This window comes from Pseudopipra pipra, chromosome W, assembly GCF_036250125.1.
Source record: "Pseudopipra pipra isolate bDixPip1 chromosome W, bDixPip1.hap1, whole genome shotgun sequence".
In the NCBI taxonomy this organism is placed as follows: Eukaryota; Metazoa; Chordata; class Aves; order Passeriformes; family Pipridae; genus Pseudopipra; species Pseudopipra pipra.
In genome coordinates, this window is record NC_087580.1 from 9,455,936 (window position 1) to 9,482,873 (window position 26,938).

Sequence of the window (26,938 nt, forward strand, 5' to 3'; positions counted from 1 at the left end):
GCGGGGACAGGAAAAACTAGTCCCAGTTATTGCTCCGACCAATGAGGAGTTTTTTGCTCCTATTGGTATGGTCCAGGCAGAGACGGCAGATGCGAGTGCCGGGAAGGCTATGAGACCGTTGAGCGTAGCAGCGCGAGAGAGAGCTGCTGACTTTGCAGGAGTAGCGAGACCCAGCTCTGCCTCTGCTGTTTCGGGAACCACCCCAGGTGTAGCAGGTACGACCAGAGGTCGGCAAAGAACAAAAACACCGAGAGCTGCGAGAAAAGTGGGGAGGGTACCTCCCTCCCCCATAACATCTAACCGCACGCAGGCAGCTGTAGTGAGTGCAAGTAGTATAGGAATTTTAATGGCACCCAACAAATTCATAGTTGTTGTAACAATAAAGATGCCTGCTCCCATAACAAGCGGAGCAGAGCCGAGAGCCAGAGTGGTCAGTACCCAGCCTATTCCAACGTATAGGAAAGAAAGGGAGAAATCATGTGACCGTCGCAGGCACCGGCACCGCTCTGCGAGTGCTGGAGCAAAGTTAACCGCCGGCACAGAAAGAGTGAGTCCAACTGTGAGACAAAAAAAATCTAGGTTTAGTACAGGAGCTACTGCCGCCTCTGCAGACGGAACGGGAGCTGCAGAGAGTGCACAAGCAAATAGTTTCCTAGCTGCAACTCATAACACCTTAGTGGCAGCGAACAAGAGAGCGGTGTCAGTGGCTAGAGTCCCAGCCCAGTCTAACACGGGACCCTCCGCTCCTCCCATCAGACCGAAAGGGGAGAGGGGAGGACAAAACCAGTGTGAATTCCCGGCGAACCCAAAAACTAAAACCCGCCGGTGCAATATATGTCACAAAGTAATAAGGTGATGCTTTGAATACTGATCTGTTTCAAATGTAAACTAACCATGTGTCAGAAGTTAAATGTTCACAGGCAGTTCGTTCCAGCAAACAACCCTGGAAGCTGTACCACTAAAATTCAAACTGAGAAGCCATGAGAACAACTTTTATGCAGGAGTAGACACATGTCTCAACTGCAAATGAAAATACCAGACCAAGTAGATAAAGGCCTTCTGACACAATTGAAATTAATTTGCACTAAAAGGTGGTACAGAAACGTATACATATATTATAATTATTGTGTTTCTTTGTTACTTTCTATTTTATATTGTTTTAAGCTTCATTTGTTAACTTAACTGCTAAGAATTGAAAACTTAGACTGTTTTTGCTTTTGTTACATGAATTGCTTCAAAGCCTGCAATGTTTGTACTTGCACTTATCTTGTTCCAACAAAAATTTGTAAACATCTATGTCTCTCTGCAGCCTGTGGAAGAATTTTTCCTGAAGCAGTTTGATGAAGGCTCCGTAAAATTTGCATGTGATTGTGGATTCTGTTTATGTTTTTTAAGATGCTTTTTATCTAGTGTCATCTAGGAGTGTGTGTGAACCTGAATTTGCAAAGGAAATCCTACACTGAAACAGAGGACGGATAAGAAAGTGGCATCAATGCTGTAGTGAAAGGCAGCGGAGCCGAGAAACCACAAAGTGACCCTTTGCCTGGATGCCATCACAGCTTCTGTAAAGCAGCAGTACTGCTCTAGCAGGTTCAACACTGCATCATGGGAATCCTGCTTCTGATTGCTAACCAGGAATTACAGCACTGGTTTTGTGAACCCTCCAGTAAGACCCAAAAATCTGGCTTGCACCATTGCATACAATCCTTGAGACAATCCCGTAACATCGTTGTTGGAATAATAGGTTTAAGTTGCTTAAATAGTTTGCTGAAAATGCTTTCTTAGCTTTATTGCTTTGTTGATATTCATATGTCTATAAATGTACCTATTTTAACAGGTGAGGCAGCTTTTATCCATGGAGGCAAGGAGTCCCTGTAAGACTACTCCATGAGGTAAAGATGATTGACTGCAGTCTGGGACAGGTTGGAACAGGACAACCTGCCCCCGGTAAGGCCTAGAATTTGTCCAGAGAGTATAAGCTCTCTGTGGTGGGCTACTGGCACTGCCAGGGTGCTGTTTGCATCCAGACGCAGTCTGCTTCAGGTAAGCTCTTGACTGGCCTGTTATATCTGTGGCTGGCAGTTAATCACTTTATGTGATAAAAGCACAAGCTCCTCTCTCAGAAGATTGAAATGCAGGAATTCCAAGATCCAAAATTCCTGTGAAATTGTCATCAAACAGAGAGTCACACTTCATCGACTCCCTAGTTGCATAAAGAGGTTTGTCTGTAGAATTGTTTAATGTTTTAAGATCCACTTTGCAGGAACTGCAGGGATTTATCATGTCACCTAAACCTGTGAAGCTGGACACTCCTGCTCATCTGTTCCAGCCCAAGGACTGAGTTTATGTTGCACTAAGACTGAGACTCCTGCAAGCCAAATGGAAAGAACTGTTTTTAAGTCCAGCAGACCATCTCCAACGTGGACAGTTATCATCAAAGACCCTGAATTTCACCCAGGAAGAAGAAAACCTCTGTTCCTGAGACAAGTAGAGCAGCAAAGACTGTTACAAGGACTGCTAAAATAGTGTTTAAGTTTTTCTCTTGTTTGTATTGCTTAGTATGGTTAGGAACTATGAATTAAGTTCAAAACCCAAATTTACATTTGGCTTTAGCAAAATGCACCAAATATTCTTTATAAGTGAGTGCTGAATTTGCACTACGGATTTGGCTGAAATTTGGCAACAAGTTTAAATTGGACGTTGGTAATTCTTAAAGATGTTTCATTAAGTCTATTTTCACAAACTTACTTCATGGTTACCAGGCTGAATCTGAATAGAGCAGCCATTCATGCTAGTATAAAAACTGCATAGCTTGTTATATAGTTAGTGCTATGTAGAGATTGAACAAGATCTTTGAGTCTTGTTTAATCTCTAAAGGGGGGACTGATGCCTTAAGCCCCTAATGGTTTTTTATTTTTCTAATACTTGTAAGTTTTATAAGTAAGTTTTAAAAAGCAGCAACCTTCCTCCCCCCCTTGTCCCTTGTTCCTTTCCCTTGTTTATACATTCCCTAACCCTCTTACCCCATTCTATGCTCCCCATGTCAATCCTGTTTCTGAAAACAGCAAAAGTGTTTAGTCTTTTGTCAAGGGAAGGCCTAGACAGTTGACAGAACAGCATATCAGGGCCTAAACCACAGAATATGGTCAAAAATTAGGTAACTATGTACCCTTTGTGCTCTGAAGATGGTGAAGATGATGAAGTAAAAGCCTCCAGACCCATTTCTCAGGGGGTGGACCCGGGACGGACCAGAGGAAGGGCCGCAGGGTGGGCACATCTGGGATTGGATGGATGGTATTATAAAATGTAACCTCTCAGGCACGGCCTGCACGCGTCGTGTAACATCTTAGCCTTGGCAAATAAACCCTTTCTTATCTCACCCCTAATTAACTGCTCCGGAGATTTTTTTTTCAGCATGATTCCATGATTCTGTGCTGAGACAAAGCAAGTCCCTGTGGTGGGCAGTGACTGTAAACCAGTCCATTATCCCAGTCAAAACCAGGACAACAGGACAGACACCTCCTGCTGAGTCTCGTTCCTTCCAACCTCATGTAGCTACTGAGGGACTCTGGGAAGCCGAGGACATGAGGATGTCACAGAGGAGGATGTGATGTCACAGGAATGATGTGATGCCACAAAGGAGGATGTGATGTCACAGGGATGATGTGACGTCAGAGGGGAGGATGAGATGTCAGAGAGAGGATGTGATGTCACAGGGGAGGATGTGATGTCACAGTGGAGAATGTGATGTCACAGAAGGAGATGTGACGTCCCATGGAGGATATGAAGGATGTGATGTCACAGAGGATGGATGTGATGTCACAGGATGAATGTGATGTCACTTTGTAACGGGGAGGGGGAAGAGTTACTGTACCAGGGAAAAACAGGTTCGAGAGATTCTGGAACATGGAAAACTAGGCACCGTTGCTAGGCAACAAAGTAACCATTTATTATGAAAGGTGTCTTACAGGGGAGAAGGGAAAAAACAGACACGCAAGAGAACGGGATTAGGAAGGAGAAAAGTGAACCAAAAGAACCTAAAAGGAAGGCGCAACACCCTACTCACCCAGGTGTCACTTAAGAAAGTCTTACCCACTCTAACCACCTCTAAAGCCTCTCTGCAGCAGCTGCGTGTTCCGGAGGGCTGGCAGGCTCCCACTCCAGCAGGCGTCACTGCTAAAAGCAACTTGGTCCTTCGTGAAGAGACGGCCCCACACACGGAAAACGTGTCTGCTTTTGTACAGTTCATTGAGAACTCCTGCCCCGGGGAGGTGTGGCCAGTACCACCCTGTCAGGGGTTCTCAATCCCACCCCCTTGGTTATGTCAGTGCCCCCCTCCTGCGCGTGCGTGAGAACTTTGGAAATCCCCTCACGCAGGCGCAGTGAGTCCTGGGGGTCTTTCCCAGTTGAGTCTGGGGGAGAGCCTTCCTCATTTCATCGTCACTTTCTCCTCCAAATGCCCTTGATGAGCCATTGACCAATCACAAGAGACCAATTAAAACAGTTTATACAGAAGTTCTCCCTCCAAGGCCAAGTTCACTGTTTTATCAATGAACTTGGCAGGGAGAGCTATAAACTTCTGCAGGTGGCTAAGGCCAAACACAGACGAAAAATATCATCCCAGCTTCGTCCCAATATACACTTGAAGGATGTGACATCACAGAGGAGGATGTGATGTCACAGCAAGAATGTGAAGAATGTGATGTCTCAGGGAGGATATGAAGGATGTGATGTCACAGTGGAGGATGTGATGTTACAGGAAGGATATGAAAGATGTGATGTCACAGAGAAGGCTGTGATATCACAGGAAGGATGTCATATGACAGATGTTACATCATAGAGGACCCTTGATGTCACAAGAGGAGCTGTGATGTCATGGGGAGGATGTGATGTCACAGGAGAGATGTGATGTCACAGGAATGATGTGATGTCACAGAGGACGATGTGATGTCACAGGGACAATTTGATGTCATGGGAAGGATGAGAATCATGTGATGTCAGAGAGGAGGATGTGATGTCATAGGGAGGACATGACGTCACAGATGAGGATGTGATGTCACAGATGATTATTCGATGTCACAGGTAGGATGTCATATAACAGATGTTACGTCATAGGGGACCCTTGATGTCACAAGAGGAGCAGTGATGTCTTGGGGAGGATGTGATGTCACAGAGGAGGATGTGATGTCACAGGAAGGACGTGATGTCCTAGAGGAAGATGTGATGTCACTAGGCTGATGTGATGTCATAGGAAGGATGTGAATGATGTGATGTCAGAGAAGAGGATGTGATGTCATGGGGAGGACGTGACATCATAGAGGAGGATGTGATGTCACAGGAAGGCTGTGATATCACAGGAAGGATGTCATATGACAGATGTTATGTCACAGGGGACCCTTGATGTCACAAGAGGAGCTGTGATATCTTGGGGAGGATGTGATGTCAAAGGAGAGATGTGATGTCACAGGAATGTTGTGATTTCACAGAGGAGGATGTGATATCACAGGGATGATGTGACGTCACAGAGGAGAATGTGATGTCATAGCAAGAATGTGAAGGATGTGATGTCACAGAGGAGGATGTGATGTCGCCGGAGGGTTTTGATGTCACAGGACGGATGTGATGTCACAGAGGATGATGTGATGTCACAGAGGAGGATTTTTTGGCACAGGGAGGATACGAAGGATGTGATGTCACAGAGGATGATGTGATGGCGCAGTGGAGGATGTCATCTCACAGAGGAGGATGTGATGTCATAGGGAGGATATAAAGGATGTGATATTAAAGGGAGGATGTGATGTCACAATGGAGGATGTGATGTCACAGAAAGGATGTGATGTCAAATAGAAGGACATGATATCACAGAGAAGGACGTGACGTCTCTGGGAGGACAGTACGTCACAGGGGAGGAGAAGATTGACAGGAAGGATGTGATTTCAGAAAGGAGGATGTGATGTCAAAGGAAGGATGTGATGTCAGAGAGGAGTATGTGATGACACAGAGGAGGATGAGATGACAGAGGAGGATGGGATGTCACAGGAAGGCTGTGATGTCACAGAGGAGGACGTGATATGGAAAGGAAGGCTGTGATGTCACAGAGGAGGACGTGATATGGAAAAGAAGGGTGGGATATCGCAGAGGAGGGTGAGATGTCCGAGAGAGGACGTGATGTCATAAGAAGGATGCGAAGGATGTGATGTCAGAGGAAGGATATGATGTCACAGAGGAGGATGTGATGACACAGGAAGAATATGAAGGATGTGACGTCCCATGGAAACAGGGAGCTTGAAGATAAAGGGACTGACGGGCAATGGGCACAGGCGGGTGACTGGGATCTCCAGTCTGGGCAGGCACTGGGGAGCACTGGGCAATGCTGGCCCTGGCACACAAGGGCTGGGCCCAGGGAAGTGCTGGGGTGGTGGCAGTGCCCGGCTCCAGCCCATTTGCGGGCACTGCAGCCCCCAAGTGGTGCAGGCCCAGCCACGGCCTCCCCGAGCAGAGCCCAGAGGGGCAGATGCCCTTTGCTGGCCCTGCCCCTGTCCCAGCTGGGCACACCGTGTCCTCCCGCATCAGCCGGGCCCTGCTCTGCTCAGCTGGCCCAGGCAGGGGGGGCCAGGCACTGGCAGCCCAGCAGGGCTCTGGCTCCACACTGGGCTGGCCCTGGCACACAGCTGCCCCAGTGCCCCTGTCCCCAGGGATGGCCCTGCCCTGCCCTGGGCCCAGCGCTGGCCCTCAGCAGGATGGCACCTTCCCGCCCCACTCTCCCTCCCTCCCCACCCGCCTCACAGGCCCCTCTGGGCTGGGACCCCCGTGGGCACAGATCAAGGACAGGCACTGAGCGGGGGCTCCCGGCACCTGCCACAGCCTCAATTCTCCACTCACCTTTGCCCACAGTTCCGCAACACCTTCCATCCTTACGGGCCCCTGACCAGACACAAGAGACCATTGTGGGGCAGCTGGGAAAACATCTCAGCTCAATGACTTGACTATTTGCCTTGCATTTTCCCCAGGAGCCGGCAGTGACCTGGAAGATTTTCCTTTTGCCCTTTTCTGCTTCGTGCCTCGTTTGTTGGATAATTGAGGAACGTTGACTGAGGAGGGGCCCAGGGGAGGTGAAGCCGCTCAAGAAGGAGGCATTTACAGCCCCTTCACCACCAAAGGTCCCACTCTGGACCATCCAAACTGTAGAATCAGCAGCTCATTGGAAGAGGGAAATGTCCCCAGTTTGATGTTTGAGAGAGAGATGGACGAGAGATGTGACCAGGGTGCCTGAGGTGCAGCTGATCCCCCCTGGACTGTCTCCTTCCTTCCCCCTGAGCAGGGCTGGGAGCAGCTGGGGAAATTCCTCTTGTTGCTGCAGTCCCTGCTGTGGGATTTTTCCCACCCTCTGGTTCCAAATGGATTTGGGGCCTGGCCGTTCTCCTCAGGCCGTGACCCGCAGGGAGGTGTTGTGGTGACGCACAGAGGGAAAGGGGAGGAGAAAAGGGGGCCCTGTTCTCCCCACATTTACCTCTCCCTTCCCAGTTTCCTGGTGCCCTCAGATTCCCAGAGTCCCTCAGTAGCTGCACGAGAGGGGACACCCGACTGAGCAGGAGGTGTCTGTCCTGTTGTCCTGGTTTTGACTGGGATAATGGACTGGTTTACAGTCACTGCCCACAACAGGGACTTGTCTCAGCACAGAATCCTGGAATCATGGACTGGGTTGGGTGGGAAGGGACCTTAAACTCATCCCGTGCCACCCCCTGCCATGGGCAGGGACACCTTCCACTAGCCCAGGTTGCTCCAAGCCCCGTCCATCCTGACCTTGGACACTTCCAGGGATGGGGCAGCCACAGCTTCTCAGGGCAACCTGTGCCAGGGCCTCCCCCCTCACAGGGAAAACTTTCTTCCCAATATCCCCCTAAGCCTGCCCTCTGTCAGTGGGAAGCCATTCCCCCTTCTCCCATCCCTACAGGTCCTTGTCCAAAATCCCTCTGCAGCTCTCTGGGAGCCCCTCGAGGCACTGGAATGGGCTCTAAGGCCTCTCTGGAGCCTTCTCTTCTCCAGGCTGAACAATCCCAATTGTCCCAGCCTGTCCCCAGAGCAGAGGGGCTCCAGCCCTCAGAGCATCTTTGTGGCCTCCTCTGGATCCACTCCAACAGGTCCATTCCTCCTGATCTGGGCCCCCCGAGCTGGAGGCAGCACTGCAGGTGGGGTCTCACCTGAGGGCAGCAGAGGGGCACATTCCCCTCCTCCCCTGCCCCCGGGATGAGCCCCGCACACGGGGGGTTTCCGGGCTGGATCGTGTCCCATTTGTCACCCACCAGCACCCCCAGAGCCCTCTCCCAGCAGGGACTTCCATCTCTTCCTCCCCCAACCTGCACCGATCCCGGGGGTTGCCCTGACCCGGCTGCACCACCTTGGTCTTGTCCAACCTCAGCAGATTCCCGTGTGTGCCGGGAAACGGGGGGAAGGGGAATTCACCCGACTCTTGGAGATTTGTTTGTCTGCTGGTGCCCCAGGGAAAAACAAAACCCTGTCAGTCCCATCTAGTCTGTCCCATATTCCACCCAGGAACCCTCCACCAAACAGATCCACCAGGTGGGGGGAATTCCAGGGCCCTTTTTTGGGACTGACACGTCACAGCAAAAGGGAAAACCTCTCAGTGGATATTTCCACCAGTTACTCCTGCATCAACAAAACTGGCAGCACCTTTATAAAGGACTCCCTCCAACAGTCTGCAGAATGACACTCTTTATTAATACAAATTGGCACAGGTTAAAGGTTTGTGGTGGTCAGGGACAGGGTCTGGCTGCCAAAACACACTTCAAACAATGTCAAAATTGTTGTCACTACACAAATGAATTTTAGAATACATCATATACATAATCCTAACTATCTCTTTTATGATAAATCAGTATTTACATTGGATCAAATCTCTTCTCTCTCCAATAAACGTTCAGAAGGGAAGAAGGAAAAGATCCTTTCCACTTATGAACAGCAGTGTCACTCTTCTTCCATGGAGCAGCTGTAGCTGGATTGTTGTAGCTGGATCTCTTTCCAATAGACACCAGGGGGGTCTCCTCTCACCCCTCTCAGCTCTTCGACTCCAATCGAAGGTCTCTCTCTCTCTTCCATGGACTGCGATAGCAGGGACAGGCTCGCTCACCGTGTTATATCATGAAGTGCAGGGGGCTTTGTGACGGTCCCTTTCCTCAGGGGATTCAAGCTCCCCTGAGCCAGAAGGTTAGGGCAGCTTTCAGTTGAAAGTCTTTGCCTCGAGCGGTCCATCAGAGCTCCTGTGCTCTGTCTCAGGCTGCCAGCTGGGCAGCAGCGGGGGCGAGGCCCTCCTCCGCATTCCTTCTGCCCGTCCCGCTCCAGCTCCGAGATGTCTCCGAGCTCTCAGCTCCTCTCTCCCCGGTGCTGCTGCATTCCAAGACTCCCCTCAAGTGAGAGTCCTCCTCCTCCTCTCTGGGAGGTCTCAGAGGGGTTTTGGGGAATTTTGGATTCAGTTCTTACTCCAGACTCTGTCTCTGTCGAGCTTAGTCTTGCTCTGTTGCCGGCTCTGTCTCTCCTTCAGACATCTCTCTGTCTCTCTGCTCAGCTGCATGCTTGTTTCTGATCTCCTGGGCTTTCTGCCATAGCCTCTGCTCAGTGCTGTCTCTGCCGCCGCCTTTCCGTCTTCTGCTGCCCACTCCCAGTGGAGAAAGACTCCCAGCTTCTCAGTCACAGACCTGGGTCAGTTTAACACTCTTTCTGAGTTTCTATGACCCCAGCTGGGGGCTGGGGGGCCATGGCCCCCCATCGGGGTTCCTGCCCCCTCTCCTCATGGCTTCAGAACATGGCCACTTCTTCTCCAACAACTCCATCATCCTCCTTTTCCGGTCTGATGGGATATGTTTAATTTTGCAGGAATGCTGATTGGGTCAACACCAAGAGAGACACCACCCCCTCGGGGGTTACCATTTTTTTAACTCCAGGGCGAAAACTTTGTTTTTCTCCACCACAGTGACATCACATCCTTCACATTCTTGCTGTGACATCACATCCTCCTCTGTGAAGTCACATCCTTTCTGTGGCATCACATCTCTGCTATGACATGACAGCTCCCCTGTGACATCACAGCTCCCTTGTGACATCAAATCTTCCTCTTTGATATCACATCCTTCCTGTGATATTATATCATCCCTCTTACATCACGTCCTTGTTGTGACATCAGATCTCTCCTGTGACATCACATCCTTCCCGTGACATCACATCCTCCCCTGTGACATCAAAGCTCCCCTGTGACATCACATTCATCACTGTGGGGACTGTGGGGGACTGGGTTGCTCTGAGAGGGACTGGGAGGGATTGGGGAGACTGGGAGGGATTGGGAGGGACTGGGAAGTGACTTGAAGGGCCTGGGTGAGACTCGGGGGAATTGGGGAGGACTGGGAGGGATTGGGAGGGATGAGGAGGTACTGGGGGGGACTGGGAGGGGATCAGAGGGAACTGGGGGGGACTGAGAGGGACTGGAGGAAGATTGGGAAGGACTAGGGCGGACTGGGAAGGGAATGAATGAGTGGGACAAACTGGGAGGACCCGTGTTTGACTGGGAGGGGACTGGGAGCAATTGGGGGGCACTGTGAGGGACTGGGGGGGCACTGAGTGGGACTGGGAGGCACTGGGAGGAACTGGGAGGGCAGTGAGAGGACCCCTCCCCAACTGTGACCCCCCTGTGACCTCCCCTGTGCCCCCCCACCTTCCTGGGGATGTCATAGGGGAAGGTGGTGATACCATAGGAGGCACGGTGATGTCATAGGGGGCATGATGATGTCATTGACAACCACGGTGATGTCATATAGGAACATGGTGACGTCACATGGGACCATGGTGATGTCACAGGGGAATGTGGTGATGTCATAGGGACTGTAGTGTTGTCATAGGGGACTGTGGTGATGTCACAGGGGACCATGAGGATGTCACTGGGGAGCATGGGGATGTCATAGGAGAATGTGGTGATGTCACAGAGGGCATAGTGATGCCATAGGGAAGGTGGCGATGTCATGGGGGAATGTGGTGATGTCATAGGGGAACACATATGTCATAGAAAACATGGTGATGTCACAGGGGAATGTGATGTCATAGGGGAACATGGTGATGTCACAGGAGAATATGCTGATGTCACAGGGGAACATAGTGACATCACAGGGGAACGTGCTGACATTTGGGGGTAGCTGTGTGATGACATCACTCCATGTGTCGATGACATCACCGTGGTTGTCAATGGCATCACGGTGACATCACGGTGACATCACCCAGGTGCAGATTGACACCCTGAACCCACAGTGGAGCTCCTCACTGGCCCTGGGGGTCACGGGGACCCCCCTGGGTGCTCGCCCCTCCCCGCCTGTGCCACAGTTAAAAGTGCCCTGCCTGGAATTGTCAGGGAACCCCCAAAATATCCCCCCAAGCCCCCCTTGGGACCCCCAAACTGCCCCTGGCATGCCCAAACCTCTCCTGGGACCCCCAACCCCCCCAGGACAACCAACATCCACCAGGGACCCCCAACCTCCTCCACCCTCATCCTGTATCCTGCAGAGAAGGGGGGTCTTACACAATGCCAGGAGGGTCAGGGGGACCACCAGAAACACCCCCTGAACCCCCCCAGGAGCCCCAAACCACCCCTGGGACCCTCAAACTAACCCGACCCCCCTGGGATGCCCAACATCCACCAGGGACCCCCAAGCCCCCCCACCTCCAGCCTGGATCCTGCAGAGGAGGGGGGTCTTCCACAACACCAGAAAGCTCAGGGGTACCCCCAAAATATCCCCCAAACAACCCCCAGGACCCCCCAACCACCCCTGGGACCCCAAAACCACCGCTGGGACCCCCACCCCTCCCCCCTCCCGAGATCCCTCAGCCCTCCCAAACCCCCCCACCCCCAGCCTGGATCCTGCAGAGGAGGGGGGTCTTCCACAACGCCAGGAAGGTCAGGGAGCTGCCTTGCTCCCAGTGTTGAAGAAACAAATACCTTGCTGCTTAAAGATGCCAAGTCTCTGAGCAGTTCTGTTATTCCAAGGTTTTTCGGCATCAGTTCATATCCCCCCTTGGAGTCTGTTTTGCCTGGGAAGGTGATCAGGAAGTGACCTCTGCCAGCTCTTGGCTCATGAATGAATCCTTGACTGTTTTTTTTCTCTCCTCTGTCCAGTTGCAGAGGGGAGTGAGAGAGTGGCTTTAGGGGGTCCCTGGTGTCCAGGCAGGGCCAACCCACTACACCTGCTGTCTGTGCCCTGTGACTGGACCTGGTGACAGTGATGGAACAGAGCACAAGGATCCTCCCTCCCTTCCCTGGGTGCTGCTGGACAGACCTGGTGTCTGAGCCCAGCGGGAACACCTGATCCCTGTCTGTGCACTTGTCCCTTGAGGGGACAGGCATCCCTCTCGTGCCCAGTCCTTCAGCCCCTCTGCCACCCACCACCACAGCAATAATTCCTCCCGTCAGACCCCAAAGCCAAACCCCAAAGCCGCCGAGCGCCGGCAGCGCCGGGAGCCAGACCCGGCAAAGGGCTCCTGCCCCTGCGCTCTCCCGGCAGGCGGGAGAAGCCGTGCCTGGAGCCGCTCGCTTTGCGCTGGGCTCTGCTGCCTCTGCCCCTTCCCACCACCCCACCTGCTTTTGGACAAACCTATTTCTTGATCCTGAAATGGGGGGCTGGGGTGTGATGGTGTTGCCAGGTCTTCCCGGCTCCTTTTGTTTCTCAGCTCTGCCTGGCTCCGGGGCACGGCTCGGCCTTCAGCTCTGCCTGGCTCTTTATGGCCTTCGGGTCTCCCTGGCTCCTTCCAGCCCTCAAGAGTTCACAGTGACATCGCTTTTGGGTCCTTTGATATCGGCCCAAGGCTGCTCCTCTGTGGCACAGCGGGGCCTCCTGGAGCCATGGGGACATTGGGACACTCCAGGGACACATGGAATCAAGGTGCCCCTTGACCCTGCGGGACCTCCTGGTGCCCTGGGGCACCTCGGACACTTCCTGGCCTCTGGATGGCAAGGAGGAGCCTGTGACAATGCAGGGCCTCAGGGACCCAAAGGCACCCTGTGACACTGGGGCACCTCGTAGTTATCGGTCTCTTCTGACAGTTCTGTGCAACCGCAGAGAGGCAAAACAGTGGAGCCTGAGCGTGTTGATCCAAACTATTCCCATCTCACCTGAAGATGTCCCTGCTATCAGAGGTCCTGTGTGTTCCCTCTGCTCTCTGGGCACTTGCATCCTTTGAGAGCTGCCCATCACTCTGGTAGACAACAGCACAGGGCGGGGGATCCCCTGGAGGGGGAGCAGAGACATCTTTCCTAGATCACCTTGCTCAGAGCCCCATCCAACCTGACCTTGAATGTTTGCAGGGATGGGGCATCCACTACCTCCCTGCAAATGTGTTCCTGTGTTTCAGCATTCTCACTAGAAAATAGTTCTTCTTTATCCCTAGTCTGACCTAACCTTTTTTTAGGTTAAACCTCTCACCCCCTGTCCTATTGTGACAGGCCCTACTGAACCCTTTGCCCACATGTCTCTAAAAAGCTGCCTTGAAGTACTGGAAGGCCCCAAGGAGGTCTCCCCACAGCCTTTTCTTCTGCAGGCTGAAGAGCCCCCACTCTCCCAGTCTGTCTCCATGAGAGAGGTGCTGTAGCCCTGGGATCCCCTTGGTGGCCTCCTCTGGAAGTGCCCCAAGAGGTGCGTGTCTTTGCTGTGGAGCCCATGGAGCTGCAGGAGATGCCAGGGCTGGCAGGGGAATCCCCCCAAGCCATTGCCATTGCGGGCGGGTGCGTTGCAGACAGCCAGAGGAGCCCAGAGCTGGAGGCAGCACTGCAGGAGGGGTCTCAGCTGAGTGGAGCAGAGGGGCAGAACCCCCCTCCCCTGCTGCCCACGCTGTGGCATGAGCCCAGGACATGGGGGGGTTGTGGGCTGTGAGCTCCCATTGCTGGCTCCCATCCTGCTTTTCATCCCCCACTATCCCATGGCCTTGGATGCAGGGCTGCTCTCCATCCCTTCAGCCCCGAGCCTGGCCCTTGAGATCTGGGGGCATTTGACACCCGCTGGCTCCTTTGATCCCCTTTCCCATCCCTCCCAGAGCCCAGGGAAGGACTGAGGGGCCTTGGCTGATTGTCCCTGACCCTCCCCTGCCCCGACACCAACCTGTGCTCCTTGGGGACGGTGCTTGGACAGCCCCAGTCTGACCCTGTTTCCCGCTGTGCCCCCAAACTGTGCCAGCAGTGCCAGGGCCTGTCCCTGCCTGTGATCCCAGCACGGACACGCAGCAGGACTGTGACCAAGCTGCCGGAGCACTCAGGCCTTGCACCCACAGCAGGGCTGGCAAGGGGAGTGTGGAGTTGCAAAGAGCAGCTGTGGAAAGAGCAGGAGCCCTTGGCCCTGGCCCTGCTGCTGGGCTGGGAATCTTCCCTTCTCTGCACAAAGGCACTGCCCCTGCAGCCCCAGAGAAGGGCTGAGGAAGCATCTTGGACACACAAGTCACTGCAGGGCACTTGATTTTCTTGAAATACACAGTGATTGTGGCACCTCAGTGTGTGCACAGCAATGGTAGGTACTGGTGTAGCAATAGAATGACTAATGACAGTCCTTTATGGAAAACAGTAACACAAGTTAAAAAAAAAAGGAATGCAAATATAAAATACACCAATACAACAACAAAATGGACAACAACAATATGACACAAAGCAGTCTGACATCCTGGATGCTGTGAAGAAGAAAAAAGGCACTTCATTGCTTCTGAAAAGCATCCAGTCATTTTCCTCCAGGCACCCTTGAGGTTCTGGTTCCTCCTGGGGGGGTTCAGTGCTGGAGGCACCAGCAAGTCCAGAACTGACCTCAGCAGTTCCAGCAGCGGGGAGGAGATGGAGGGGGGCTTCAGGTGGGCAAACCTGACAGTGCTGACAAACAGGGAGACCACAGCCAGGGGAGGCAGGCCCGTGGAAAAGGCTCTAAAAAACCCTCCCCGAAGTTCACTCCCTTTGCTCTCTGCACTTTGGGGTTCTGGGGGTCCCCCCGTTCAGGCTGTTGCAGGTCCCTCGTGTTTTGGGGGCCCCCTCTCCGGGGTTCTGCCTTTTCCGGGCTGCTGCAGATGCCGGGAATCCCAGGGGTCCCCCCTCTCGGAGCCCCCTCTTTCAGGGGCCGGGGGTCCCCGGCCCCCCCACCCCTCTGGGCTCCCCCTCTCCGCGCTTCCCCTCCCGCCCCCCAGGCTGCCGGGGGTCCCCCAACTCCGCTGTCGCCCCTCTCTGCTCTCCCCACTCCGGGGGCCCTAAAAAAGGGGCTCGTCGCGTCCCCCCCGCCGGCACCGGGCTGACAATGGGGGCGGCGGGGCCTGACCCCGCAACACCGACCCCCACCGCGGGGGGGTCCCCGCATCCCCCCGCCCACCTCCCGCCTCTGCCGGGAACCCACCCCGGGATCCCCCCAACAAAACCAAACCACCTCCCGGGGACCCCCCGAGGTCCCCCCGAGGGCCATTTGCGGCTCAGCCCCAAACATCTCCCCCAAAACCCCCCGCACACCCCCAACCCATCGCACCGAGCTCCCCCTCCCCGCCCACTCAGGGGGGCGATGCTCCTCCTCTTCCTCCTCCTTTGCCTCTGCCCGCTCCTCCTCCCCCCGCTCCATCCCCCGAGCCGGGAGCTCGAGGTGAGTTGGGGGCCCCGATGGCAAAGGGGCAGAGGGGAAGGAGAAGAGGGGCTGGGAGCCCCAAAGTGAGCGAGAGAGGGGGTGGGTCACTGCCAAAGCAGCGGGGGGCGACGGGCAAAGGGTGGGAGAGGGGAAGAAGGGGAGGTGGGAGAGCGGCAAAGGGGTTCCCGTGGGGGTCCCTTCGTGTCCCCACAGCTCGATCCCTGGAGAGGAGGGACCCCCGGGCCCCAGCGGCTGATGGGGGCCGGGATGTTTGTTGGGAATTCCCGGCAGGCCGAACAAAGGCCCCGGCCACGCGTCGGGAACTCTTTGATTGTCCCCAACAGTGGCGGGAGTTCCCCAATTCCCGCCCCCCAAAGTGGGGAGATGGGAGAGGGGGAAGCCTGGGAGTGTTTTTGGGGTGAGTGTTGGGGCTGTTGGGGGGCAGAGTGCTGGGGAAGGGGGTTTTGGGGGATGCCAGGGCCGAGGAAAGGGGAGTGCGGGGCTCTGGAGAGGTGGGATGGGGGGTCCAGGGAGATCCCCTGGCCAGGGGTCGGCGGTGTGGGGGAAAGGGAGGTCCTGGGGGTCGGGAGAATGGGCAGAAACCGGGGTTCAGGGGGTCCCCCCGTGTTCCAAAGAAAAGGGTCCTGTGGGTTGTGGAAAAGGCAGGCCTGGGGGTGCAGGGGGTAGCAGCGTGAAGGGAAAGCAGGGCCTGGGGGCTGGGAGAGGCGGGCTGGGCGGGAAAGGAGGTTGCAGGGGGGTCTTAGTGCAGAATAAGGGGGTGCCAGGGGGTTCCTGTGGCCAGGAATGGGGGTTTGGGGGTGTCCCAGAGTGAAGGAAAAAGGGGGGCTGTAGGGACTGGGAGAGGAGGCCCAGGGGGTCTCTCGGGTCCTTGTGTCCAGGAAAGGAGGGTGCAGGGGCCTCCAGTGTGAGGGAAAGGGGGTTCAGTGGGTGGGGAGAGCCGGGATGTGCAGGAAGGGCAGTTCAGGGGGTGCCGGGTGTTGAGGAAAGGAGGGGTTGGGGAGTGGGAAAGGCAGGAGTGGGGGTGGAGGGGGTGGCAGGGTGAAGGAGAAGGGAGGGTGTGGGGACTTGGAGAGGTGGGATGGCTGGGAAAGGGGGTGCAGGGGGGTCCTGGAGCTGAGGAAGGGGGTGAAAGTCCCAGTGGTGGAGAGGAGGTGCAGGGGGGTCCTGATGGGCAGGAATGGAGGTCCAGGGAGTGCCAGGGTAAAGGAAAAGGGAGTCTGGGAGAGGTGGGATGGCCGGGAAAGGGGGTGCAGGGGGTGGTGTTCTGGATAAGGGGGTGCAGGGGGGATCTGTTGTCCAGGAATGAGGTGTTCAGGGGGTCCCTGGGACACTCCAGGACCACTCTACAGGATATGCCAGGAGTGGGGAACTGAGGAGACAGGGAGATTTGGGGGTCAGAGTGGTCCCAGGGTCAAGGAAAGGGAGAAACGGGGAGAGCTGTGAGAACTGGGAAGGGGCTCCAGGGGGTCCCAGGGTCAAGGAAAAGAGGGTCTGAGGATGAGATGAGGTGGGATAGCCAGGAATGGGGGGCCAGGGCTCTCCAGGGTGAAGGAAACAGGGGGATCGAGGGACTGGGATGAAACAAAGCAAGGCCTGAAGAGTTAACTTAGAATGCATGCTCTGAGCCAAGAAACAAAGAACTAAGTTTCAAAGACGTATGGAAGGAACACAGGGAGATAAGGGGAAAGAGAAGGGCCAGAGTCCAGAATCTCCTGCCAAATACATGTTGGAGTCAGCCAAATTAAGGAAAGTTCAAAAGTTTACCCAAGAAAGAGGAGTAAAGCGATGACCCCTGAAGCTGAAGTAACAGGATGTACCCCCGAAATTCTCCCCAAAATGATGACCGCGCTCCTGCCTCCGCCCTAACTCCGCCTGCTATGAATATTATAACTAGATGTTGCAATAATATGAACATGCATAAAATGATGATGTAATCTCTCGCACAAATTGTATAAATAGTCTGGCTTTTCACTGAGTGCTTTGAAACTCTTTGTCCAGCGCGAGCAGGGAGTTCCCCAGTGTTGCATAAAATAATTACCTCGCTGCTTAAAGACTAAACCTTGTCTCTGAGCAGTTCCTTTGTGCCTTTTGGGGCACAAATTCGGCATCAGGGAGAGGTGGGATGGTGAGGAAAGTGGGAGCAGGAGGGTCCTGGAGTCAAAGAAAGAGGGGTGTGGGGTCTGGAAAACTGGGACTGGGCAGGCAGGGGGGCCCCAGGCCCAGAGGAGCAGGAAGAGGAGGAGGAAGAGGCGGTGGGGGCTGCTGAGACCCCCGGAGTGGGGAGAGCGGAGAGGGGCGATCCCGGCACCGCAGGACCCCTGTCAGCCTGGAGAGAGGGGGGGAACCTGCAGAGAGGGGAGGGTTGGGAGTGCAGGAACCCTGAAATGGGGGCCTGGAGAGGGGGTACCCTTGGGAGCCCTGGGACACTGAAGTGGGGAGCCTGGAGAAAGGGGAGTGCTGAGACCCCCGTCAGCCCAGCCAGGGGGACCCCAGAGAGAGGGGAGCCCGGAGAAGGGGGACCCCTGGGATTTCTGGGACCCACAGCAGCCTGGAGAGGGGGAGACCCCAGAGAGGTGGGACCCCTGAGAGCCCCAGCACCCCAAAGCAAGGAGTCAGGGGAGAAGGTACCCCTGGGGCCTCCAAAACCCCCCTCATCCCTAAGCAGGGGGACCTTGGAGAGGAGGGAACTGCAGGACCCCCAGCAGCCCAGAGAAGGGGGTCCCCCAGAATACCAAAGTGGGAAGACCCCCAGTATTCCTGGGACCCCCCGCAGCCCAGAGAGGGTGGGACCCTGGAGAGAGGGGACTCCCAATACACGTGGGACCCCCAGCAGCCCAAACGGGGGGCCCCCAGAACCCCAAAGTGGAGAGACCTGAGAGGGGGAACTCCTGGAAGGGTTTTTTTGGTCTGAACCTTGGAGTTTCGGGGGGGAGTTTGGCTGAGACTTGGTGTTTAGGAGTTTTTTATGGACACGAGGTGCTTGGTGACTTCTAGAGATGGACTTGGGCGGGAGGAACCCCCAACCCAACGCGCTCAGCCCTTGTTTTTCCCCCCCATCAGGATTTCTCCTTCCCAAAGCTTGGCCAGATGAAGGAGGCTGCGAGGAAGAGGAAGATGCCACGGGCCCCCCGGGCAGGTGAGGAGGAAGTCAGTGCCCCTTTGCCCTGTCTTGTCCTGTATCTCCCAGCCCAGCATCGCCCCCGGCTGCAGGACAACCCCGCTGCTGCCACTGTCCTGCCAGGGCCGGATTTGGGGGGATGTCCTTGGCCTTCCCTCTGGGCCGGAGGCAAATCCCCTCCCTGTCCTTCTTCCTTCCACTCCTTGTTCCTTTTCCTTCCTTGTTCTTCCCTCTCCTTCCTCATGTTTTTTCCTTTCTCTCCTTCTTCCTTCTCCTTCCTTTCTCTCCTTTCTTCTTTTTCTTTGTGTTCCGTCTTCTCCTTCCTTTCTGTCATTCCTTGTCTCCTTGCTCCTTCCTTCTCTCAGGACCAGCGTGGCCAGCAGGACCAGGGCAGTGGTTCTTCCCCTGTACTTGGCACTGGTGAGGCCACACCTCGAGTGCTGTGTCCAGTTCTGGGCCTTCTTCTTGCTTCCTTCCTTCTTCCTTCCTCTCTTTGTTGCTTTTTCTTCTTGTTCTTTCCCTTCATATTCCTTCCTCTCCTTTTTCCTTCTCTACCCTCCTTCCTCTCCGTCTTCCTTCTCCTCCCCCTTCCCTCTGAGCCGGAGGCAAATCCCCTCCCTGTCCTTCCTTCCTGCCCCAGGCCCCGAGCTGAGGACGGAGGGCACGGAGGACAAATCCCCCCGGCAGACCCTGGTGGGAGAGGCCGTTTTGAAGGGCTCCACGGCACAGGAAGGCAGCGGGCAGGAAAAGGGCCGGCGATCCCCCCGCAGGAGGGGCTCCAAAGCCAGCCCAGGGTGCTCTGAGGAGGAAAAAACCAGCCTGTGCCAGGAAGGCGGCCAGAGCTTGAGCTGGAGCTCCGACCTGGTGGTGCAGCAGCAGCTTCACACCAGCGAGAAGCCCAACAAGTGCTTGGAATCTGGGAAGAGCTTGAGCCAGAACTCCGAGCTGGTGGTGCAGGAGCGCATCACTGCCCTGGGGAAGCCCTACAAGTGCCCCAGCTGTGGGAAGAGCTTCTGCAGCAGCTCCAACCTCCTTGCCCACCAGCGTGTCCACACGGGGGAACGGCCCTACGAGTGTGCGGAATGTGGGAAGACCTTCATCTATGGCTCCCACCTCTTCACCCACCGCCGGGTGCACACGGGGGAACGGCCCTACAAGTGCTTGGAATGCGGGAAGGGCTTCAGCGTCAGCTCCCGCCTGATCCGCCACCAGCAGATCCACACTGGGGAACGGGGGCCTCGGCCCTACAAATGTGGGGAATGCAAGAAAAGCTTTAGAGACAGCTCCGGCCTCATCACCCACCAGCGCATGCACACGGGGGATAAGCCCTACAAGTGCTCAGAATGTGGGAAGAGCTTCAGCATCAAATCCAACCTGACCCAGCACCAGAAGACCCACACGGGGGAATGGCCCTACCAATGTCTCGAGTGTGGGAAGAGGTCTCGGAGCAGCTCGGACCTCCTCAAGCACCAGCAGACACACACGGATGAGAGGCCCTTCCGCTGCACTGACTGCGGGAAGGGCTTCAAACGCAACTTCACCCTCGTGAAGCACCGGCACAGCCACAACAGGGAGGGGCCCTACAAGTGTGAGGAGTGTGGGAAGAGCTTCACCCACAGCTCTGCCTTGACCACACACCAACAGAGCCACCAGTAAGGGAAGCCCTGCGAGTGCCCGACTGTGGGAAGAGCTTCATCTGCTGCTCCAACTCCATCACCTGTCGGAGGACCCACGTTGGGAACAGGCTTGGTGACCCACATTCCCAGTGACCCACGTTGGGAAGACCCCTGGCTGGTGGACTGGTAGGATAGTCCCAGCCTGGCCAGACCCAAGGTCCAATCAAGCTCATAAGCAAGCTGTCACACAAGATCAACTGCTGGAGCCAGGCTGTTGTCTCGGTGTTAACTCTGCTCAAACCATCCTGGTTGGTCCAGCGTTGAACACACACCCTGCTGGTTGAAGTCTGAGTTGACAGATAAGCTGAGAGCTGGCCTGGAAAGGCGGGCCTGGCACTCAATCACTTTATCCCCTCTCATGCAGTAAGGTTCTTTCTGACAAAACCCCCTCTGGGGGGGGGGTGTGGAGATTCCTCCCTTGGCTCCCTTGGGGACGCCCTCCAAGGTCACTCCTCGAGGCTGAAAGAAAGAGATCTCCCCACGAGCATTGGTCTGGGTGAGTTACATGAGATCTCAATAATTATTTCTGTTTTCCAGCTTTAATAGAACTGCTTCAATAAATGCTTTGTTACAGTGCCCTGTACTGCTTTATGCTGTATTAGACTCTACTAGTAGACTTTTAGTGTTTATATTGTTTTAGTGTTTCTGTTGTGCAGTAAATAGTTCTGATTAAGGTTTTTGTCTGATCATTTGTATAAAGTAAATTATTCATTTTATATAAATATTCTTGTTTTGCCATCATTAAAACCTGCAGGACAAAGTGGTTTAAGAGCTCTTTAATTCCTTTAAATTTAAACCGTGAACAGAGTCCAGGGCTAAGAGAGGATTCAACCACACCCAAACCCTTCCCTGGGAAGGAGTTCAGAAAGCCAGGGAGTCCTTCCTGCACCTCCAGACTCTCTGGCAAGGCTTTGCTTTTTAAAACTTAGTCTGAGCCTTCCACTCTCCCGTGACAGGGTCTCCACATCCTCCTGGTTCCCCTTGTGTCGTGGTTTGACCCTGGCCAGATGCCAGGGGCCTGTTGAAACCACTTCACTACCCTCCTGTCTGAGTGTAAAGAGACTGGAATGTTTTGCTAAGGAGGATGAGTTAGGAAGTAGACCAAACTCCTCTCTCAGCAATTGTAAATCCAAATTAAGAGGCTCCAATCGAGGAAGTATGGAAAAAAGGAAGAAATAACAGCCCTTTATTAAAGGATATATGTGTCTTGGCAAAACCAGCAAAAGAACCCAAAACCAACTAAACAATAATCCTGTACCCAAAAAGTCTCCTTCAAAAAAAGGAAACAGTTTGATACTTCTCTGGCCCAATTCCAATCCCGGTTGGCAGGAGCCGTTGGATCCCTGGAGGGGCGGGGCCTGCAGTGCTGGGTGTTGGCCAGCAGGGGGCGCTGTTGGATCCCTGGAGGGGCGGGGCCTGCAGTGCTCAGTGTTGGTCAGCAGGGGGCGCTGTTGGATCCCTGGAGGGGCGGGGCCTGCAGTGCTGGGTGTTGGCCAGCAGGGGGCGCTGTTGGATCCCCAGAGGGGGGGGGGGCTGCAGTGCTGGGTGTTGGCCAGCAGGGGGCGCTGTTGGATCTCTAAGGGGCGGGGCCTGCAGTGCTCGGTGTTGGCCAGCAGGGGGCGCTGTTGGGCCCCGGATCGCAGCAAAAGCCGAAAATGGAGATTTTCCCCCAACGAGGAGGGGAAAAGGGGAAAGAAGGGTGGTTTCTTTCCCACTAAACTCACGCTGTCTGTGCCTGGCTGTGGTCAGGACTCCCCATTTTTCGTCGGTGAGCACAAAACTCTCCGATGGAATCTGAGCAGATTGGGGCTGGAGACAGAGCAGCGTGCAGGCAAGCCGAGGCCGGAGAGCAGCCAGATGATCAGGTCGAGAGCAAAACGGCCTCAGAGCTTTTTCCCACACACACACCCCTTGCCTCTGTTAAGGCAAAAAGTGAAGTGCCCCTTTCCAAGGAGAGGAGGGGAGAAAAAAACTCCTCACGCTCCCCCCGCCCCAGCCCCAGAGAGAGCTGTCAGGCTGGAATGTAGGTCTGCCAGCCAGCTCCTTTGGGTAGATAATCACCCAAGGCAGAAAGAAAATTCCCGTTCGGTTTTTTAGAACAAGTAAACCCATGACACTGGGAAACAAATCCCCTAATGTATTTCCCCCCATCTCTGCACTGTCATCTCCTTTGAACACTAGGCTGGGCAGTGATTCTTACTGTCATTGGATCTCTGTGAACACAAACAGAGCTGTCCTTGGGGGCTGAATGACTGCAAAGGGTCATAAGTGAACATAGCAGTGAGGACTTGTGCTCCACATCCCAGCAGCTGTGCCACAGGGAACTGTGTTACTGGTAAATTTCATTGAATCTGGCGCAGTGCTACAGACAGAGCCCATTCATCCTGGTTTGCACCTACTAATTTTCTTCTCATCGAAACCCCCTTGCCATAGTTGTTGGGTTTAACAGCCTTTGCAACACCTTGCAAAGCACAGTGACACAAAAGAGCTGGTTAATATTCAAGGATCACTTCCATCAAGCTCAAGAGAGTTTCATCCTAAAAAGCAGGAAGTCAGGCAAAAATTCCAGGAGGCCTGCATGGATGGCTTGACAAGGAGCTTCTTGTTCAAACATAAAAAGGAAGCTTACAGAGAGTGGACGCAAAGAAAGAAAACAGAAATGTTATCTGGGCATGCAGGGATGAAGTTGGTAAAGCCAAAGCCCAAATGGAACTGAATCAGGCCAGTGATGTCAGAGACAACAGGAAGGACTTCTTTAAGTCTGTAGGTGACAAAAGGAAAAGCAGGGAAAATGTGGGCCCATCCCTCAACAAGATGGGGCAGCTTGTTCCACAGGAGAGGAAAAAAGCAGAAATACTGAATGTCTTCTTTGCCTACGTCTTTCCTGGCTTTTCCCAACCTTCAGGGATCAGGACAACTGTCTCTAGGAAACCCTGTTCCAGAACAGGCCTTGGACTAGAGCACCTTAGTCTTTCCGTGATTCTGTGCAGAGGGTGAGCAGTGGCCACCAGCAGAGCAGGGCCATACCCACAGTGCAGCCTGTGCCAAAGCACACACAGCATAGAGGGGCTCCTCCGCCAGAACCAACGGCAGTCGCCATCAAGACTCCAGGATGTGTCCTCGTTTTCTTCTGTTCCCCCTGCTGGCTTTGCTTCTCCCATTCCCCCATCCCGAGGCTGTCCCCTCTTCTTCCCTCTGCTTGCCTCTGGGACAGGTGGGGACCTGTCCAACTTTGGCAGAAAGGGCACGGCTGCCACAACTGTCCCGACATTTGAGGAGAACTGCTGCGTTTGGTGACAGAATTGGAGCTCTTTGGGCCTAGGTGGGAGGGATGAGGAGAGTCATATTTTTGAAGGCTTCTTATGGCTTTCTTCCTGGGCTGGGAGTTAAGACTTCTCTCTCTGCCCTTGGTCTGAGTGCAAATCAGTCCAGCAGACATCTTCAAGTCTGAAAGAGAAGCCAAGCCTGAAGGCTGAGCCAGAGCTGTCTTCTGCTCCCTTCAGCTCTGCTCACAGCTGCATCTTCAGCCTGTCCCAGAGGCCAGGCAAATGTGTGCCCTTCCTCTGGGAAGGCTTGAAGCACAGTGGTGTTAAGATCATGGCCTCCAGGTGAGCTATTGCTGCTACTCAGTTGCCAGACTCTTGCAGTGCTTTCGAGCCCTCCTCTTTGTGTTCTGGGCAGAAGATAGTGGGTGAGCTCCTGGTAATCCTAAAACACAGGCAAATCCCTGATCCTGCGGGAAGCAGACCGGTTTGTATCCCGTAAAGAAAAAGGGAAATTTCTTCAGCCTGCTTGCAGTCCACTGTAGTGTCCCTCCCCTGAGAAAGCTGGTGCAGAACTTCTGGTCCTTCACTTGGTGTTGTCATTGGGGCAAAGTGGGACAAGATGTGTTTGAAAGTTTCTTCCTGCCCTGCTGTGTGCTGCCCATTGGCTGGTGCAGCAGCAGAGCAGAAATTCACTGTTGGCATCTGGCAAAGCAGCAGGAGAGAGCAGCTGCAAGGGGGAGGGAGGGTGAGGTGTCTGCTCTTCAAGAGGGACAAGACAAAGGAGTTGGGGAATTGTCCTGGAACTCTGGCATGGAAGGCTTGGAGTGCTGGGTGGGCATTTCTTGAGAGCTGTGGTGGCCCCACTTCGTCCTGAGCCTCATTTGATGGCAGTGTGTCCAGAGGCAGCCCGGCTCCAGGCTGAAGCAAAAAGCCAGAGCGGGTGATGCGGGAGCTGCTCCAGCGCCTACCGCAGCCTCCGGCCCGGTGGGAGCGTCCCGGGCCCTGCCCCGGGGCGCCCTGAGGCGGGGCAGTGCCCACTCCCGCCGGCCGCCCTCACAAGGCCCAGGCCGCCTCCTTCCCACAAGGCCCAGCAGGGCCGCCCTCACACCTGCCCCGCCCTGCCCTGTCCCGCCCGGCCCCACCCTGCCCCGTGGCCTCTGTCACACCCCACGCTGACGTGCTGAGCCTTCCACCAGCCATTGTGACGCCACAGGCGCCAGTCGGGCACGGCTTTGTTGGTGCCCGCAGCCGGCGCCCAGAGCTGCTGTAGCCTCTCGGGGAGCAGCAGCACATCCCGCTCGGGGAGCATTGCGCGCCTGCATCGCCGTCTTGGCAGCTGCAGGCCACGACCACTGCGCAGGGCGACCTCGTCTGCCTTGTGCTTCATACCCTGTGCCCGTCCTTATTCTCGTCCCCTTTGTCACCCTCCCCCTAAACCTCGCCCCGTCCCATTCCTCATCCCCACTTGGCTCCCGGCAGCCCGCCGGGGCCTTCTTGCCCTTCCTGCTGCTGGGAGCTCCAAGCAGGGCCATGCCATGGCTTCTGAGCAAGAAGCGACGGCAGTCGCCCTCCAGCAGCCCCAGTGGGCAGCCCTGGGCTGCCACCAGCTCCAGCAGCGCCTCCCAGCTCCGGGAGCAGGGGCTGGGCAGGCTGCACCGCGCGGCCGCCCGCGGTGACCTGGGCTGGCTGAGGTGCTGGCGCTGGTACGTCAAGGTAGTCGGCATCGACAGGCCAGACCTGGAGATGCGGTGAGTTCTGGGCCACGCTGATGGCACACCTTGGCTGCTCCTGAGCCAAGCTGCAGTAGTCCTCGGCAGCCCTCTCTTAGGGACAAGGCTTGAAAAGTGACATTTGCCCTGTCAGCTGGGACAGGGAACTCTTGAGCTTTTCACTGCTCGGAGCTGCCGGCCGGGCTCCAGCGCTGTTGCAAACGCGTGTTGCCCACCTGCCCCTTGGTCGTGCTCTCTCTGCAGGGCTGTTCTGCAGCTGCTCAGCCCTCACCTGTTCTCTTCTGCCCTCTGGCTCATCAGGGCAGGGTTGCAGCAGCAGCAGCAGCAGCAGCAGGAGCAGAGTCAGGGCAGGGTCCCCAGGGTGCTGGGTACAGACACAGCTTGGGCTCGTCCTTTGTCTGTCTGGGTTAAGAGTGTCTGTTTAATTTTTAGGACACCTCTGCATCTGGCTTCAGCCAATGGCCATGCAGATGTCGTCAGATATCTGCTAAGAAAGAACAGCCAGCCCAACCTCGCTGACAGCTTCAAGAGAACGGCCCTGATGAAGGTGTGTGGAATGCCTTCTGAGCTTGGAGGTGGGGCTTAGTGCTGGGGTGTTAAAGGGGAGGTGTCTGGCAGGATTCCTTGCAGGGCAGGGCCATAGAAACACGCCTATTGCAATGGGCATGGCACAGCCTCTGTTAGCTGATCTTTGAAGATGGTCTTCTATGGCAGCACTCAGGAGCTGAGGGCGTTGTGACAGAGGGGGATGGAAAAGTTGGAAGCCTTTCCCTTTTGGTGTGTTGTTGCCAGGCAGTCCAGCAGGAGCAGGAGGAATGTGTTGCTGTTCTGCTGGAACACGGTGCCGACCCCAATCTGGCAGACGCTGACGGCAACACTGCCCTTCACCTGGCTGTGCTCTCTAAAAACACAGCTGTAGCAGGGCTGTTACTGGAGCATCATGCCAACAGTGATGCTCAGAACCAGGTAACCTTGGCACGTGGCTAAAGCTGCTCTTTCCAACAGCTGCAGAGCTTGTCTGTGTCTTTCTAGGGGGGATTCTTTCTCCTTTTAGTGGGGATTTACCCCCTTGAAACTTGCAGCCTTGCAACAGCACGAGGAGATTCTGGAGTGCCTTGTGAACAAAGCAGCTGACAGGCCTGCTCAAGCCCAGGGGGAAAGGTGAGGGCTTTGTCAAAACAGCCCCCGGGTGTTCTGGGTAGTCTGCAAGTGTGACCCAGACGAGGGGCGTGGCAATGAGCTGGGAAAAAGAAGGAGCAGCCCCGTGGAAGCAGTTCCCCGTGGGACTGGTGAATGCAGGTCTGCCCTTGGCTGCTCTCGTACCTCAGGGGATCTCGTCCTTTGCCCGCTGAGGTCTGCAAGAAAGCCTTGTCTGTGGTGCCCTCCCCCCACCCAGAGCCAGAGCCCCGGGGAAACTTGCCAGTAGCTCAGCAGCGTGGCTGCTCTGCAGGCCAGGGGGGTTTAAGGCACAGCAGAGTTGGGGCGTTCAGTGCTCTGA

The 26,938-nt window shown here is 55.1% G+C and overlaps 2 protein-coding genes and 1 long non-coding RNA gene across 3 annotated transcripts in view; all 3 read left to right on the forward strand.

Annotated features, from left to right (window-relative positions):
• The window catches only part of LOC135404839 (POTE ankyrin domain family member B-like), a 199,655-nt gene that overhangs the window by 171,218 nt on the left and 1,499 nt on the right, over positions 1-26,938 (forward strand). The gene's annotated exons all lie outside the window — the stretch shown is intronic.
• On the forward strand, positions 15,555-20,579 carry LOC135406036 (zinc finger protein 239-like). The gene is made up of 3 exons (XM_064640566.1): positions 15,555-15,647; positions 18,711-18,786; positions 19,409-20,579. Exons 1-3 carry the CDS (start codon positions 15,570-15,572, stop codon positions 20,422-20,424), a joined length of 1,170 nt encoding a protein of 389 aa, XP_064496636.1. The 5' UTR covers positions 15,555-15,569; the 3' UTR covers positions 20,425-20,579.
• On the forward strand, positions 20,915-26,253 carry LOC135406156 (uncharacterized). Its single transcript, XR_010426176.1, has 3 exons — positions 20,915-20,940; positions 25,873-25,987; positions 26,233-26,253. It is a non-coding gene; the product is annotated as an uncharacterized LOC135406156 (long non-coding RNA).

Bases quoted from the DNA above. Each gene is read 5' to 3' on its own strand.
- LOC135406036 (XM_064640566.1), top strand. From the start codon at position 15,570: ATGCTCCTCCTCTTCCTCCTCCTTTGCCTCTGCCCGCTCCTCCTCCCC. The intron at 15,648-18,710 runs GTGAGTTGGGGG...CCCCCCCATCAG, and splicing joins CCCCGAGCCGGGAGCTCGAG to GATTTCTCCTTCCCAAAGCT. The intron at 18,787-19,408 runs GTGAGGAGGAAG...TTCCTGCCCCAG, and splicing joins GCCACGGGCCCCCCGGGCAG to GCCCCGAGCTGAGGACGGAG.